General features: G+C 36.2%; 1 protein-coding gene across 1 annotated transcript in view; it reads left to right on the plus strand.

Moving 5' to 3' along the window:
• The first annotated feature begins 8,839 nt into the window (after window positions 1–8,839).
• The window catches only part of LOC124172815 (zinc finger protein 569-like), a 36,883-nt gene continuing 27,892 nt past the window's right edge, over window positions 8,840–17,830 (plus strand). The window contains exons 1-3 of the mRNA XM_046552303.1: window positions 8,840–8,873; window positions 15,806–15,973; window positions 16,681–16,800. Coding sequence (XP_046408259.1) covers window positions 15,851–15,973; window positions 16,681–16,800 — 243 coding nt within the window. The 5' untranslated portion in view covers window positions 8,840–8,873; window positions 15,806–15,850. The remainder of the gene's footprint in view (window positions 8,874–15,805; window positions 15,974–16,680; window positions 16,801–17,830) is intronic.

A 17,830-nucleotide genomic window follows, 5' to 3' on the forward strand; every position in this document is an offset into this window, starting at 1 on the left:
TAACTTCCCACAAATATACTCATTTTTATAACAGGCATACTCTCTTTCTTATTGCAACTGAGAAATTTGTGTAACTGAAGGTGGTTCAAATCAGGTTTCACTGTGTACTAGAACATAACTTACCAACTCATTGTCCCTAGGCAGTACCAAGTCTGGCACAGGAAGGTATATTTCTGTGGTTTGGGATGAGCAAGTGAGCTGTGAATTGTTTTCAATCACATCTTGAGTGCAGCCCTTAGTCTCCACAGAAGGCCCCGAACTGTCATCACCTACCCCTTGTTCTTCAAAACTCTGCAGAAAAAGTAATAGAAAAATCAATTATCTCCTTAAAAATACATATATGGGATGCTCTAAAGCAATAAGAAGAAGGATGTTAAACATACTGTCTATGCTTTCATATAAAAATAGAGTGGTGTCTGCATGCCTGTTAATCAATCACTGAAAATCTATCTTTCTGAATGAAACAAATTCTCGCAGGTAGATCCCTAATATTCTGAGTTACTGCAGTGCCTTTTTTAAATTTATTTGGGACCATAGTAGCTGGCCCTTGACAGCAAATTATACAATAGAGAATGGGGATCATTCAGCGGTATCATTTTCAGTTTTTTTTTCAAATTACACGAAATCAAAGTAGAGAATGAGGATTAAAAAATTTTGCAGTTCAGAAAATGAAATGACCAAGTTTCTGATTCTTGCACGTCTGTTTCTTTCTTCTGAAGTCATAATTTTTGTATAAGTGGCTTTTAAAAGGCCAAAATCTCCATTTATTCTTCTTTCGAAAGAGAAGTAAAGGAAAAAACATGTTGAACATATTTTCAACATATTTATTACGTTGTAGACCTTCTGCTAACATTCAAATACTAACCCTGTAAGAGAATACTCGTTGCAATACTAGGTTATGTAAAAGAAAAAAACCTCAAAATCATCTTCTCTCACAAAATCATTTCATGAAACTTTTTTTATATAACCCTGATATTATTATCCATAAAACTTGGAAAAACAATCATGCAACAATTACGTAGCATTACGCTCTAAACAAAGTTCCTGCTGTTAGTTAATAGATGGATATAGCACTGACAGATGGTCGATTTTGAAATATTAGTAGCATCATTACTCAAGCCTAGACATTTGATAAACAAGCTGCTTGATGACCATGATGAATTTGTCTTGGCAATGGATACTTAGTGTTGAGGGAAAATTTCTGGGTTTGAGCTAATTAACCATCATTTGCATGAGCAGTTGATTTCTTTCTCTCATTAAAATAAAACGGGATAAAGTGCATCGAGAGCCCTATAAATTTAACCATGATGCTGATCTAAGAGAGACAATGTGACATGATTGGTGTCACTGCTTCAACGGCGGTCATTTCAATGACGACAACTGTCCATGTGAAGGAAGACCAAATACCTTCAAAGAAACAGAATGGGAGACATTGCTTGAGGAAGATTAATGCCATACTTAAGAAGAGTTTGCTTTGTAGTTGGAGTTACCCACCAAGCCATTTCCTAGCGATTGCATTAGTTGGGAATTTAAAATTAAGCAAGAAACTTGGGTTCCAAATGATTCAGCAGTGATTCGACAGCATAAAATGCTAGACCTAATGCCACAAAACTTAAAACATTAAACATTAAAACCTATTTGGAAACACTGTAAAACAAAGGCTGAACGCACCAGCCAAATTCCCAGACATTGTACCGTCTGATTATTATTTGTCCCGTTCACGTTACTTGGGAATTCCACTGGGTCAGGTTCTCCAACTCCATCTAACAATCAGCCAAAGTTTCGATGAAAAAGTTGTCCGCCGTCATCAGGGCACCTGGGCAACTGGTACATAGAAAATTGAGCCGAGATTGAGTAGAAGAATCTGACCCAGTGTAATTCCTACGTAACCTTCTGCACACCATATCCTTAGCCAAGATTTTTAAGGCTTTTATGCAGGATAAGCATCTCAGTACCTAAAAAATTTATTTCTCAACAATGGTAACAACAAAGGTATAGGTAACTTATTAATACTAAGGTCATATTTAAACTTAAACCACAGTATAATTTAATATAATATATAAAATAAGCTTGTTAACCACAGTATTAATTTAATTCTTTCAAAAGTTATAATGCATTAAAAAAAACAGAATAGCGTTTATCTATAAAACTATTCAAAGAAACAATTAATTTCATTAAAGGCACAAACAGGAATGATTTTACCCATACATTTTGTGATCTAGTTAATCAAAATTGATGTAAATATTAAAATTATACTCAAATATTAAAAAATAGTATTTACATTCTCCTAGATCTTATATCTTTCTCCCACTTGGAACCTGGGTAACCCTTCAAAGACAGTATGTTTAAAATCTTTTGCTCTGAAAATAAGTTCCCTTCATTTTGATGCCAGCACTACAGTTTAATCACTCCTGATTGGATGAATCTTGGCGACATCAGTGTCAATATAGGGCTTATTCCCAAGAAGCAGTCAAGTAAAACAATGTGAAACGTCTGAAATCAACTAATCTGAAGAAGATGGAACAGATTACGAAAAATGGAGGTGGAGGGCTGGAAAAAATTTACTCTCTCCGAGTCTCGAACCCTGGTCCTTCAAAATGAAAGAGCGTGCACTACCAGTAGGCCAAACTGGCATTGAAACAAGAGCCAAATTATTTAATTAAATTCAATGCAATCGTATTTTTAAATTTTAAATGCTTTTTTCCCTCAAACTCCCTCAATGAAATATGAACAATTGAAATTTGGGAGTGACCCCTCAAGTACCGCAACGTGAGACACATGGTGATTTATATTTTCATCCGCAACTCCATTCCTGTGAGATGACAAGGCATGTTTTTTCTAAAGCTTAGTGGTCCATAATGAACCCACGACTATCATTAAATATTCACTGCATGAAGTCATTCATTGTCAACTGAAGGCTAAAATTGTACACAATTTCTAACTATACCAGAATGTTTGACCATGGCAAGTTTCAAGAAAATCTGAGTCGGTGGGTGTCATGGCATGGCTGATTTGAAATGGAATGACCCTGAGCCAAGAGTGTGGATTGCCTTTCTAAGTTGATATAAGGTGAATTTGAATCCCATACTTTCCTGAATATTATTGTCCAGTAAACACTAAGTTTTGCCAGAAGACGACATGTCTTCATTCTTTGACACTGAAAAAGCAACTGCAACACAATTGGCATCTTGCCTCACAGATAGGGAAAAACCGTTTATGGGATATTGGACTTTTTACACTTTTCCGTGTACGTTGGACGAGGGCCTTTCATGTGCTCTTCTATTGTAGATTAACAAAATGTATGCTAAATTATCTTTTGACCGTTAATCGATGTACCTTTTTAGTTGATATTCGATTTAATGGCCACCGGTAGTTCTACAACATTATATTTCTCGAATTGTGTCACCAAGAAGTTAATCGATTACAATGCAGAGTTTATCCTCAAAACTTCATACCATAACTATTTCAGTCCGCAAAATTTATCTTTCTACATTCCTACTGTTGTCAACAAAAACGGAAGAGTGTCACCTTTAACTCTGCCAAACCTATACTACCCCAGTCATCGAATAAGAAAAAAGGAAAAGTACTCACCCTGCAACAATTACTCTGCAAACTTTTTCTAAGAACTGCGTCTGATTCTAAACAAATCTTTTTGAAGACGCTGAATTCCGTAAGTCTCTTCAAACACAGTGGACACATGGTAGTGGGCAGGCCATCTCCCACAGCAATCTGAGATATTAATAAACAAATTATACATCAACGTAAGTCGTAGTTATCTTGGAAAAAACGAAATGAAGTAAGCACCAAAGAAGATCGATTGCATTTGATATGCGACTCACATGTAAGCCGACTAAATCATGTATGGCATCCTTTACAGCTATATTGCATCCCACATTCGAAGTGAATATGTTATAATAATGATCATGACTCTTCCTACAAAGTCTGCAATTCCTTCCTGAAGATTCCGTGAAAATCCCGCTGGTGCGACTCATGTCTTCACTTCAAAATCTCATTCACTGTTTAAATCAGGTATATCGTCAAAGACATCATCTACTCACCGACAAAGATCTCAAAATCTCACAAGGAAACAACATTCACTACGTTGTTGTTTGCAAATGAAAATGCTTATAATTATTATGCTCAACGAAAGGACCAACGACGCCAACAACAAACAACAATCTCCTGATAGACATTTTACGACTCAATAGCATGGGCTGAGAATATTTTCAACAATTTATGACATGATTGTAAATCCGTAGCCTACGTTATATACAAGGCCGTCCAACGTCGGGAAAAAGCTGGGACAGCGCACGTAGTTGAGTCTTCGGCCGGTAGAGGCGCTCTTTTGAGAACATGAATTACATGAGATCTTACGGGAAATAGCAACGGAACTGATGAAATTACGTTATTTTTATCTTAAGAGAGGCTCTAAATTCTTTCTAATACTTGTAAATCTACATAATACCCAGCAAGCCACCTTTAGGTTGTTTGGCAGGGGAAAATAATGAAGTATGAGAAAAAGCGAGGATATTTATTTTAACGAGGTCTCGAGAAAATTAGTCCTAAGGCGATTGATTTTGGACCCTATTGCAAAACATTTTTCGATGGAAATGATTACTCACTAACCAAAACTTATCAAATATACAAGAATTGCCATGAGAAAAAAATCTCCTGTACCGGGGATCGAACTGCGGTCATACCGCCATGCGCGTCTTTAGGGCAGGATTGAGACTCTTAACCGGTCGTGAAGGGGCCAGAACTAGGACTTTTGTCAGGGGGTGCAACGATCAGTTTGCCACTATCCCTCCCGTGATCCCTTTCTCTCTTCCACCCCTAAAATATAATACCTCTGTAATCCATTTTTTTATGGTGCGTTAGTTGAAATTACTCGCCGTATGTATGCTGTGAAGAACTTTTATTAATATTAGTTTAAAATGATTTTTAATTATTCTGGCTAACTAATTTAATTATGAAAGTTAAATAACTTTTGTAATAAATGTTTCAAAATTTTCTGCTCCCCTCTCTGAAATCTTCGCCAGAGGCACACGCCCCCCTGCAACGCCCAAGCTCTAGTCTTGGGTTGCGGCTTCATTGAAGTCCTTTTTTCCCGCGTTGACATCCTTGACGAACCACAAGGGTTTAAAATCTAGCAGTGACGGATATAGATCTGCACCAACTAGGTGGGGGGCCTATCTTCGTGAATTAGTACACAACCACGGGAATTTCCCCCTAGGCGAAGGGGGGTTCGGGGATTTTGAAAGTAAGGATTTTCCAGACTCAAAAACGGCTGTTTTAGACTAATTCTTTGATGAAAAAGACACTATATTATGCAGGTGTAGTAGATCGTTTTATCAGTTCCAAAGCGTTAAAATAGGCCCTATAAGGTTAAAAATAATTTGTATTTTGACTCGTTATAGTTGGTAAATATACCGGAAAATTTAGCTATATGCTTTACGTCAAAGTAGTGACATATGAAAATTTCAATTTTTATCTATAGCGTATGTTACGACTCCTAAGCGTCTCCCCTCCCCATAGATCCGCCACTCTCATCTTGTACCACGAGCCTCGGAACAATTGCCATGGGAATCAAAGAAAGTCTGCGCAGTGGCCTGGAAATCCAAGATCACAGCCTCGATTCCCGGTTCAGGGGAATATATTCTCGTGGCAAATTCATGGATATATCACCGCCGTTCACGCAGCAGGTTTCGATATACTACATGACGTACCACTATAAAAGGAAAGAAAGCATGCCACAAGAAAAGAAAGCAAGGTGTGACATTGTGGGTTAAAAAACCGCTTTTTCTTGTTTTCGGATTTTGTTATGTAAACTGTCGTACCAATTCAGGGGCGGATCCAGGATTTCTTTCTGGGAGGGGCACAAGCAAGGCCGTATCCAGGATTTTGTTCAAGGGGGGGGGGGCACAAGGATACCTCGTCATACAAAACAAACGAAATGATATTGGGACCGTATTAAAAATCTAGCATATTTTAAAGGATCTGGGGGGGCACGTGCCCCTGTGCCCCCCCTGGATCCGCCTATGCGTACCACTCTATGTGTAAGGGGTACTCATTGATTGCGTGAATCGTTCAGGGGCAAGGGGATCGAACCGATTCTCACCCAATCTCACGTGGAGGGGAGGGGGGTCCTGGCAAGTATCACGTCATTTTTTTCCGCAAGAAACAGCGTAAAATTGTAATAAAACTGGGTGGAATTGAGCAAAACGTGTTCCTCTATTAAACTAGTTAAATTACATTTTTTGTGGGAATTTTCACAGATGGCCAAAGAGTAAACACCAGTACGTTCGAATTGATGAGTGGAAGAAAGGATTCATTTGCGTTCATTCAGAAGACAGTATTCCATTGCGCGCCTTGTGGCCCCATTTCGGCCTCTATTCCTTAGCTACGATTTTAGTCACACCCTTGAGAACATGAGAAATCAGTTTCTTGACCGTAGACTGACATCTGACGGAGTAAACGCTTCCAGTGACTACGTCAAGTTACTCTACCGACAGCAGGAAAACAGTGAAAACATGCCAAGAACTTGAATTTAAAACTGTCTACCTCTCTGCGATAGAGTAAATGACTCTGGAGATGGCAAATCACTGTTGCTTATCAGGAAACTCAATAGCATTTCTAAGGGCCATGAAACTCCTGCAACGGAACCGGAAGATCTTCTCGAGATATTAAGTAGACCTATTCCAGGTAAGGTTACTGAAAACCTGTTTGTCGACAGATTAATTATTTGATAGTTAATTAATTATTATTAACAAATTTCCCCAAGTGATCATCGCTTATATATATGAGAGAAGCTGCAATAGCTTTCGTGGCGGGTTACCTAGTCCGAATCGCAGAGGAGAGAACTGAATGTATAGGGTGTCTGGAACCTCTCGCCGCATGTCAAAAAAGTGCTCCCTCGCTGTTATTAGTGAACCATTTGAATAGATCATAGATAGATCGTTATCCTAGCAAAAACTTTATATATTTCTCAGTGTAAGCAGTGCGCAAACTTGACAGCAAAATTTTATATTCGGGCAATACTCTTTCTGCAACGCCAGCTACTTGAAGAGCAATTACTGACATTCATTTTACCAAGATTTCTGAAGGAATTTGCTTGTAAGCAATGCACAAACCCGGTATTGCTTCGTGTAATATTACAAAAATTTTTGAGGCCACTTCTGGACAATTATGCTAAAAAAGAAACGAACACTGCAACAGGACCTGCGTTTAGGAAAATATCACTTTGTCGGAAATGCCTATAATTTTGAAAACATTATTCCGTGAAAAATACCAAAAAATAAAGGCCAAAATTAAATAAATAAGGTAAATGTTAGCATAATCACGAAAAGAGAACTAATTTTGACAAAAATCGCGTCTGTTTCAAATGTTCGCCATTCATTCCCATACAAATTTTGTTCTCAAAACAGCGCCAGCGGCGACAACTGGAACTAACTCCAGACATGCTCATTCTGCCCGTTTACAGCTCACGTTGGACGGCCTTATGAATAACGTAGGCTACGGTAAATCTTACGAACACAACATGCACGACAAAGACCCATTAGCAACGTCTATTTGTTAATAGAAGAACATACAATCAAGCCTCAGTATAGAATCGATGATATCTAGTTGCCATTTTATCCGCAAACAGCACACCTACAGAACAGGCCAAACATTCGCGTTTCAAGATAATTTTCTTTCCATTTGAAAAAATAAAGGGACACTTAATACATATTCATCAATTTTCTTTCAATTTATGGTAGAATTATAATTTATTTTTCATTAATATTCAATGCTTAGGCCGGAAGCTGAATTTAAGCCCGACTTCAGCTTCCACACGGTCATAGTTAATTTACGGTCTTTAAGTATGAAAAAGGGTACAAAATATCTTAAACGTTTAATTAAAAACATTATTAAAACATTTATGTTTAAAATAAAGCAATAGAGCTCCATAGTTTATCACTCATCGTTGCAAATACCTCATTTATCGATTGTAGGCCTACTGCGTACGTTATCCTCTAGTGCTAAAAAATGCAACTAAAGTTCGGAATCTGAGCTAAAGCTTGCTTATCTGATCTATTATAATTTACTGCGTCAATAAACATAGAATTCGTTGAAATATTTGCTGATTACTCTGCTGCGATGTGACTTCTTTTTGAGGTCATATTTAAATGTGAGCTTAACACGCCCTTTTTCTTAATAAGTGTAATGTTTTTGCATTGGTGTAACGTATGGAAATGATCGTAATTTATAAGGAATTTAGTAATCAATGAGTGCTGTGTGGATGCTTAGCTTGAGGAGTGAACTGTTTTAGAGACTGAATTAGTTATTGCTGTGAAAACATGAGTGCTACCTCTGGGAATTACTCGGATTCTCTAGACAGGAATTCTGAGGGCACCCCATGCAGACTTTGCATGAAGAAAAATGATTATTATTATAACATATTCACTTCAATTGTAGCAAGCCAGATAACTGTAGAGGATGCCTTGTATGATTTAGTCGACTTAAAAGTAAGTGGCGGGTCCCCTATGAAAAAATTGTATAAACCTGTTTCAAAATTTTATACAATTACCATGGTAATTGTATAAATTGTATAAAATTTTGAAACAGGTTTATACAATTTTTTCATTGGGGGTTGCATGTTATCGATTTCCTTAACTCTTGTTTTATTTCGTTCTATGAGTACATGTTTTCCACGGTACGACTGAAATCTTTTGCAAATATTTGCATTCTTTTCTTAGGTTGCTGTGGGAGATGGCCTGCCTGCCACTTTATGTCCACTGTGCTTGAAAAAACTCATCGAATTCAACGATTTCAGAAATATTTGTCACAAATCGGACGCAGAACTGAGAACATTTTCGTCCAGAGATTACTTCAGGGTGAGTGCTTCTCATTTTTTTCAGTGGAAGCCTCGTGTAACTTCCAAATAATGTTAAATCATTCTCGCAAACAGATATTAACATGTTCATGATTATGTACCGTGAATTTGTAACGTGAATGAAAAATTTAGAAATATTTTTGTAGTTATTGGTTAAACTGGTTATAACAATAACTTTAAAAAGTAGCTTAATTGCGTATTTGATGGATCACTTGCCACGACGGGCTAAGGATAATGCTTTATGACTGTGACAAACTGGTACGTGCAACGTTTGCTAAATCGCTGTGATTAGGGATCAAAAGTTAATGGAGCATTAAATTTGTTAATGAACAAAATTAGATGGTACTAAAGGCCCTTGTGCAATGATCGACTGAGCAGTGAAAAGAGTGCAATGTCCCACACAGTGTTTCCGAATTAGTCAATCCTGACGAGGCATTAGTTAACTCTCATTTGGTTACTCAATGGTGACGAGTGAAGTCGTTTTTTTTCCTTTTGGTATAACTAAGTGTTTACAATTCAATCATAGCAAAAAGTGAATAATTTGAGTTCATCAATGACCAACTCAAAATAGATATCAATGAACATGAAAGCTTTTGTGGAATATGTTTTCGTTGTATTTCTTTTGCTTTTTACCTCTAGTTTGATTTTAAATTCTAGCACTTACAGTTTAGATAATTTATAGAATCGTACTTGCGGACATGAAGAAGTTTATTTACCATTTTTAAGTTGTAATACACGAAGATATATCCAATGGAATATTTCAACAAATCGATCGAAAATGACTAGAACTGGTTAAGAAAATGTATTGTACATACCTGGCTGCCCACATAGCAACGAACCTCTCAGAGACGTCTCACTATGGTCTCGAATGACTCGAATATCACGTATGTCTCACAGATGTAATCGTGAGACGTTCAGGAATTATAAAAAAACGTATTTAAACGCCATCAATGCCTTCCATATATATTTTTCGGTGCAAATCTGCAGTTTTGATTATAAAATCACGACATTTAATATGGGTTTCTTATTTTCAAAAGGTGATCCATCACAAAATTTGAAAATGATCGAGAAAAGTAGGCCATAACTGTATAATTTGCATTTAATTATTTTTTGCCTACATTTTTAAGCATACCAGAGTACAAACTCTTATGAGACATCTCAGAGACTTATCTGAGACGTCTCATGAGACATCTCATAGACCATTTTTTTGGACATAGTGACATCTCAGAGAAGTCTCAGAGATGCCTCTGAAGCTCTCAGAATGTCTCTGAGACGTAACATGTGATATTCGAGACGTCTCAGAGACGTATCCGAGATGTATTTCTGCTATGTGGGTATTTAGTGTACTTGTTCATTGCAATATTACTATATTAAACATATGCATTATATTATATTTGTGACGTATCTGATTGATTTGATAACAATATTATTTGCTAAAATTATCTTTGTCAGCTGTTTATGAATTTTTTTTTGTCTTTGCTTATATAAACCGTGATTCATACAATTCTTCAATAATAATATTTTGTGTACATGATTTTGGGACTACCAAAAATCATGTACACTAAAGTGTGTTTTTTATTTATTGAGAGTGTGGTTTTTATTTAGTGAGAGTTTGGTTTTTAGTTATTACACTGTAAAAATGGGCACATTTCTATAGTTATCCTAGTTTTAAGAGATGTTTTTTGTTGTTAAATACTATTTTTTATGTATTGAGATGTTTTTCCCATGTAAGAATCGTAATAATTGTGGCTGGGGATATTAAACACTGTATTGCTTTTTAAATTGGTAGGGGTTGTTGCATTACGGTTCATGGTTAAAGGTCTGTGTACTCCATGAATTTACCTGTGCTAGTTATTGTCTAAATAAATGAATCCAGAAATCTACACAAGAATGCATTGTGTAACACACCCAACTTGTGTGAATGCATGAATAGAAAATAGAACCTGTCTGATTTGGTCCTTGCATTCATTGTTCATGCATTCACGCATTAAATTGCATATGTTATTGTGTGGTGTAAACAGGCCTTAAAAATATGAGGTTATGATTTTTATTCTCATGATATAATTTTTTGGTCAATATTTTTGAAAATGCTTATTTTTTGTACAGATAATTTTTTGTTAGTAGCTACATGGCAAAGGGAATGGGATGCACATCATTTTACAGATCTATTTTGTTTAATGAATTTGAAGTGCATGGAAAAACTGTTGGAGTAGAGATTGGAATGAACTACTTGAATGGGAAGGTCTTCTTTTCTAGCATATTTTTGGGAAATCTTGCATTTTAATTTTCATGACTGTCTTTCCAAAATCACCACCAGATTATGGCATGCACAAAAAACTTTAGGAAGCAGCTTTCCTGAGGCCATAATATCATACTGTGTTGTATATTAGTGTGTAACTTTGCTTTGTGTAATATTTCTTCAGCAGACGCTTGCTCGCTGATACGTATTTTGTTATTTTGCATAGCACGGTTCGGTGTCTCTTCTTGAAAGATGCAACCCATGAACCACTGGCTTAGAATTCAAATCCTGGAGATGTGTGCTGAAATCATCCTGAAATAGCCTATTCTTGTAAATTCCGCATCATCACCTGTTCATTCCTGTTCCTGGCTTCCACAAAGCGATCGTATACCCATCTGTCGATCATTTAAAGCTTGTCAATTTTCGTTCTCCCTGATTTTATATCTTTCTTCCACACGGGACCTGGGCAACTCTTCAAAGACAGTTTGTTTAAAATCTTTGGCTCTGAAAATAAGTTCCCTTCATTTTGATGCCAGCACCACAGTTTAACCACTCTTGCTTGGATGAATCTTGGCGACACCAGTGTCAATATAGTGCTTATTCTCATTAAGCAGTCAAGTAAAAAAAATGTGAAACATCTGAAATCAACAAATCTGAATAAGGTGGAAAAGATGACAAAAAATGGAGGTGGCAGACTGGAAAAAATTTAGTCTCTCCGAGTCTTGAACCCTGGTCCTTCAAAATGAAAGTGCGGTGTGCTACCACTAGGCCAAACAGGCATTGAAACAATGAGCCAAATTATTAAAATAAATTCAATGTGATCGTATTTTTAAATTTAAATGCTTTTTCCCTGAAACCCGGGCGTATATGGATGAAACCCTTCAACAGTATTCATACCTAATTGCTTATTTTCAAATAAAAAAAGTTTCATCTTCTTTCTTGACATCACTTGCACAAAGCCTCCATGAGACTGTAAGAGATACTTCATGGTGATATCAGGTTGCCTCTGGGGATCCCATTTTTTTATTTGAAATTAATTACCTATGCTTTCGTTAAACAGCCATAGTCGACATTAACATAAAATAAATTTTACAAACCTTCTTTCCTCAAAATTGTAATCTGCATTGTTATCTCCTATTTATCTCAATGGATTTTAATGATTAACTTCAGTTTTATACTGTTAGAATTAGTGATTTACCTTCAATGGAACAAAGTGTATTTGAGTAATGTAAAGGAACTCTTACTTGATTCATTTCATTAGAGAAATCTAAGGAAACGTAATGCTGTATTCATATAAGGATACGTTAGTAATGATTTTTTAAATGAATTAAACGCTCTCATGAGTAGGTAGATCTGTGTATGAAACTAGGAACTGGTTTATGGTCTCTATCCAAATCATTATGTTTTTTGGCAGTTTCATTGTTCAAGGAAGGAGTTATTGTTATTTATTATCAATTTTCTTTGCTTTGAAAAGCTTTTTATAATGGAATTTACCCTAGATCAATGTTATGTTGTCAGTTTCTTATTTTTTACCATGTCCGTACAATTTTTTTTTTTTTCAAAATTTGAGTTTTTTAATATTTCTTTACTTTAACCATCGTTAGAGACAGGCGATTTTCGAAAAAGCGATATGGATGCGATGTGCACAAATAAATGCGAGATAGATGCGGTGACTGAACTTTTATTACATTTTTACGCAAATTTGCCTTTTAGACTGGAAAATTCATACATTATGTGCCAAGCACAGTTTGAATGCTCTGCCGACACTAACTGCTTAAAACATGTTAGCCACTTGCCAGCTGCTAGTTGGCTGGGACTCTGCATGGCCGCGAACTGCAAGTGGGTACGCGCAAGCTACACCTCCGCCACTATATGTCTTGTTCCTTAATTTATTATTATTTTACAACATAATTATTTTAAAAATTCTGTATTTTGTCATATAACTGTTTTTCCCTACATTTTATCGTTATAAAACTCATTATGAAAATAAATAATGGACACTACAAAATGCGATAAACTGTTATTGAAAGTGCAATGAAATAAAAATGAAAGTGCCATTTTCACGTGATGTCAGTATTAAGTATAATAATAGTATTATGCTTATTTGAAAAATATCCTGTTTTTAAAATAGTTCAGGCATAGGAGATGATTTTTTTTGCTTTCAAATTGTATTAATTTGGTCATTGGTAAATAAAATAAATAGAGTTTAGAACATAAGGTGCACTGACCTAGAAAAGTAGTACTCTTAAGTAGTAGGTAATATTTTAGATGCTGCATAAAATCTAGCAAAATCATTATTTATGAATGTATTTTACATGTAAACAAAAAATTGTAATATGTAATTGGTTAGACAAAAGTAGTTTTACCAAACTTGATTGTAGAACTACGATAGACGGGTAAAAAATGATATTCCAATCATGTTTCAAGGTCATTCAGGTGCAGATACTGTCCACGCATTTACCTGCACACGTGTATTCGAAAGCACAACTATTAATTGGTCCGTGTGTGCCATGACAGCACATTGACCTTAACCCTGCGATTGGAAGACGTTAATCCTGGCAAAAACCAGGCACATCTTCACTTCCCTGTCACCCTGCTCTCTCCATTTTCCCACTCACACCCTTTTAGCCGGACATGAATTTTGCTTACGATAGGTGACGTCATGAGAGAGATAGCACTGTCATTGCTGCGTTTGCATTCAAGGCATCTGTCGCGTTTGTTACTTTTTTAGTTAACGTGCGGCCGATGATTGTAACGTCATCAATATTTCTGCCTAAAACGCCCTGGAAACCTGGAAAAAATCCGTGAATTTTTTAATGTAGAACCTGTATAATATCATACTCTGTTGTGTATGAGTGTGTTACTATGCTTTGTGCAATATTTCTTCAGCAGATGCTCGCTCGTTGACATGTATTTTTGCATTGCACGGTTCGGTGTCTCTTCTTGCAAGATGCAACCCATGAAGCACTGGCTTAGAATTCAAATCCTGGAGATGTGTGCTGAAATCACCCTGAAATAGCCTATTCTTGTAAAGTCCGCATCATCACCTGTTCATTCCTATTCATAATCTCAACAGATTTTAATGATTACCTTCAGTTTTATACAGTTATAAGGAGTGATTTTACTTCAATGGAGCAAAGTGTATTCGATTAATGTAAAGGAACTCTTACTTGATTCATTTCATTAGAGAAATGTTAGGAAACGTAAATGTTGTATTCATATAAGGATACATTAGTAATGATTTTTAAAAAGAATTAAATGCTCTCATGAGTAGGTAGATCTGTGTATGAAACTAAGAACTGATTTATGGTGTTTATCCAAATCATTATGTTGATTGGTAGTTTCATTGTTCACAGAAGGAGTTATTGTTGTTTATAATCAACTTTCTTTGCTTTGAAAAGTTTTTTTTTATAATGGAACTTACCCTTGATCAATGTAATGTTGTCAGGTTCTTAAGTTCAACAATGTCAGTTCAATTTTTTTCAAAATTTGAGTTTTTTAATGTTTCTTTACTGTAATTATTGCTTGAGACGCGTGAATATCGCAAAAGCGTTATGGATGCGATATGCGCAAATAAATGCGAGATAGATGCGGTCACTGGACTTTTATGATATTTTTACGCAAATTTACCTTTTAGACGGCAAAATTCATACATTATGTGCCAAGCGCAGTTCGAATGCTCTGCCGGCACTCACTGCGTAAAACATGTGAGCCACTTGCCAGCTGCTAGTTGGCTGGAACTCTACATGGACGCGAACTACAAGTAGGCACGGGCAAGCTACACCTCTGCCACTATATCTTGTTCCTTAATTTATTTTTATTTTACAACATAATTATGTAAAATATTCTGTATTTTGTCATATAACTGTGTGTCATTACATTTTATCATCATCTACCTCATTATAAAAATAAAAAATAGATGCAACAAAATGCGATAAACTGTTATTGAAAGTGCAATTAAATAAAAACGAATGTGCCATTTTCATGCGATGTCAGTTTTAAGTATAATAATAGTATAATGGTTATTTGGAAAAATATCCTGATTTTTAAAATAGTGTAGGCATAGGAGATGATTTTTTTGCTTTCAAATTGTATTAATTGGGTCATTGGTAAATAAAATAAATAGTTTAGATCATAAGTTGCACTGACCTAGAAAAGTAGTACTCTTAAGTGGTAGGTAATATTTTAGATGCTGCATAAAATCTATCAAAATCATTATTTATGAATATATTTTACATGTAAACAAAAAATTGTAAAAATTGGTTGCACAAAAGTAGTTTTACCAAACTTTATACCAGTCAAGCTTATCAAAAGTTAAGCAAATATAAAACATGTTATTACAATATTACAACATGTAATCAAGTATCTAACAAACTAGGTAAATGACCTTAATTTTTAGTTTCCATATAACTATAGGCAAGAGTTAATGAAGTGTTAGGAAAACTTATTCCACATCAATGATCCTATTCAAAGACACCATAGTTGAAAAAAGAGAATTTGGTGGTTTTTTGGTGGAGCACAGAGATCCATATTTACTAGACCCAAAACTTGATTAACGGGCTTGATGACACCACTCCATTTTTATATGAAAGCATAGACAGTATGTTTAACATCCTTTTTCATATTACTTTAGAGTATCCCATGTATGTATTTTTAAGGAGGTAAGTGTTTTTTCACTGTTACTTTTTCTGCAGAGTTTTGAAGGAGGAGGGGCAGCTGATGACAATTCGGGGCATTCCATGGAGACTAAGGGCTGCATTCAAGATGTGATTGAAAACAACTCAAAGCCCACATGCTCAGGCCAAACCGCTGAAATATACCTTCCTGTGCCAGACTTAGTACTGCCCAGGGTCAATGAGTTGGTAAGTTATGTTCTGGTACAGAGTGAAACCTGATTTGAACCACCTTCATTTGTACAAATTTCTCTGTTCTATAAGAAAGAGGGTGTGTCTGACACACATATAAGTATATTTACTGGAAGTCACTCACAGTTATGCAACTGTCAGTTGAGGGCTTTTTCAGTTGTAACGTATTAGGCAGAAAGATGACCCACACTAATATTTTTCAGTCAATATCACTTGTGCATGGGAAATATTCTGATAGAAATTGCATGTATCTGATGGAGTAGACTTGTTGATGACTGTGTGAAATGTCTATTCAAGCCATTTGTCTTGGTTATAACTGGGCTGTCTCATTAATCCCCTCTTTTTGTTTTAAGCTATCTTCCTCCTTTATTTCAATGAAGGATCCAGCTATAACTGTTGTGGCTCCTCTTTACAAGCCTGGGTAAAGAAAAGATGAAGACAATTCAATGAACCTCGATCTTTCCTTCCAGCTGTTTTACCTCTGCTCTAAGTGGCCAACACTCATTCAAACCACATGCCCTTTGCGATATAACTCCCCCTCCCTAGCTGAACATCGGTATTCTGGAGTTTGATCTGCGAGTCGCGAGAATCTCATGACTACTTTGGCCAGCTTGGTTGGCTGCAAGTAAAAGAGGAGCTTTTATAATCAAATGAGTTTATTATTGTTTCGCTTTTATTGACTGATACAGATTATTCTCTTCTAGTTCCCGGTGAAAGAGGAGAATGAAGATCAGCTCAGTGAAGGGAATCATCCTCCACTGTACACATCAGATCCAGCAGGAATTTCAACTGACGCCTCGGATCCATTGGCCAGTGATTACTTGGTGAGTGTACTCTTGCCTTGTACAGTGCTGTTTTTTCCCTTCTTGAAGTTGCATAGTTTTGTTTTTCTACAGCACAATGTCATTCCTTTGTGGAATATTCCCAGCACTTTGCGGCAGAAACGTAAAGCACTCTCCCTCACTTGATCAATAATGACCAACTATAGGATAAATTTCATGAATGAATCATTTAAATTGAATGATTCATTGTAATGAACAGTTTTTCTGTTTTTTTTTGTTAAGCTGACTGCTCATATTTGTTTACTGAGCTATGAGTGCACTGTTATCACATCACTGAGAAGTCGTTATTTTTATGATCATGCAAACCCAGGTTTTACTTTCGATCACCACAGAGCAGAGGGGGGGTAAAGAATTGAGAGTTTTACTGAGTACTATTGAATTTGGCACTCTCTAACAGAATGACCATGACATTTTTACTGCTCTTGATATCAGATAAATGGCATAATGTCCATGTAAATTTTCTTTCTATCTTATCAACTTTCCCTCAGAACAGGCAACAACACACTATAGTAAATAGGTCACGTTATTTGATGGCAGCGAGTACATCTGGAGTTACACAAGGGGGTGACCGCAGACCTTTACTGTTTGCTTTATACATAAATGATCTGGTTAACATTGTCTCCTCCGCCAATTGTAAAATATTATTGTATGCAGATGACTGCAAAATGTTTAAGCAGATTGATTCCCCGAGAGACTGTCTTGCTCTGCAGAAGGCTCTTGATGCCATAGACCAATGGTCTGAGATTTGGAGTCTGAAAATTAATCCGGCCAAGTCTATAATCCTGTCATTCACCCTACGAAAGTCAATCCTGAGTATAAATTACGGATTATCTGGGCATCAAATTGCTTCAGTCACTTCTCAGATCAAATTGCTTCAGTCACTTAGGGGTTATTTTTGACACTAAGCTGTTCTTCCGTGAGCAAAGGAAATCCTATTCCACCAGCGCTATGTCTTTGGTGGCTATGATGTATTGCCAGAGTGAGGTGTTGGATTTAATTGCTCTACGCACCT

The sequence above is a fragment of the Ischnura elegans genome, assembly GCF_921293095.1.
Source record: "Ischnura elegans chromosome 13 unlocalized genomic scaffold, ioIscEleg1.1 SUPER_13_unloc_3, whole genome shotgun sequence".
In the NCBI taxonomy this organism is placed as follows: Eukaryota; Metazoa; Arthropoda; class Insecta; order Odonata; family Coenagrionidae; genus Ischnura; species Ischnura elegans.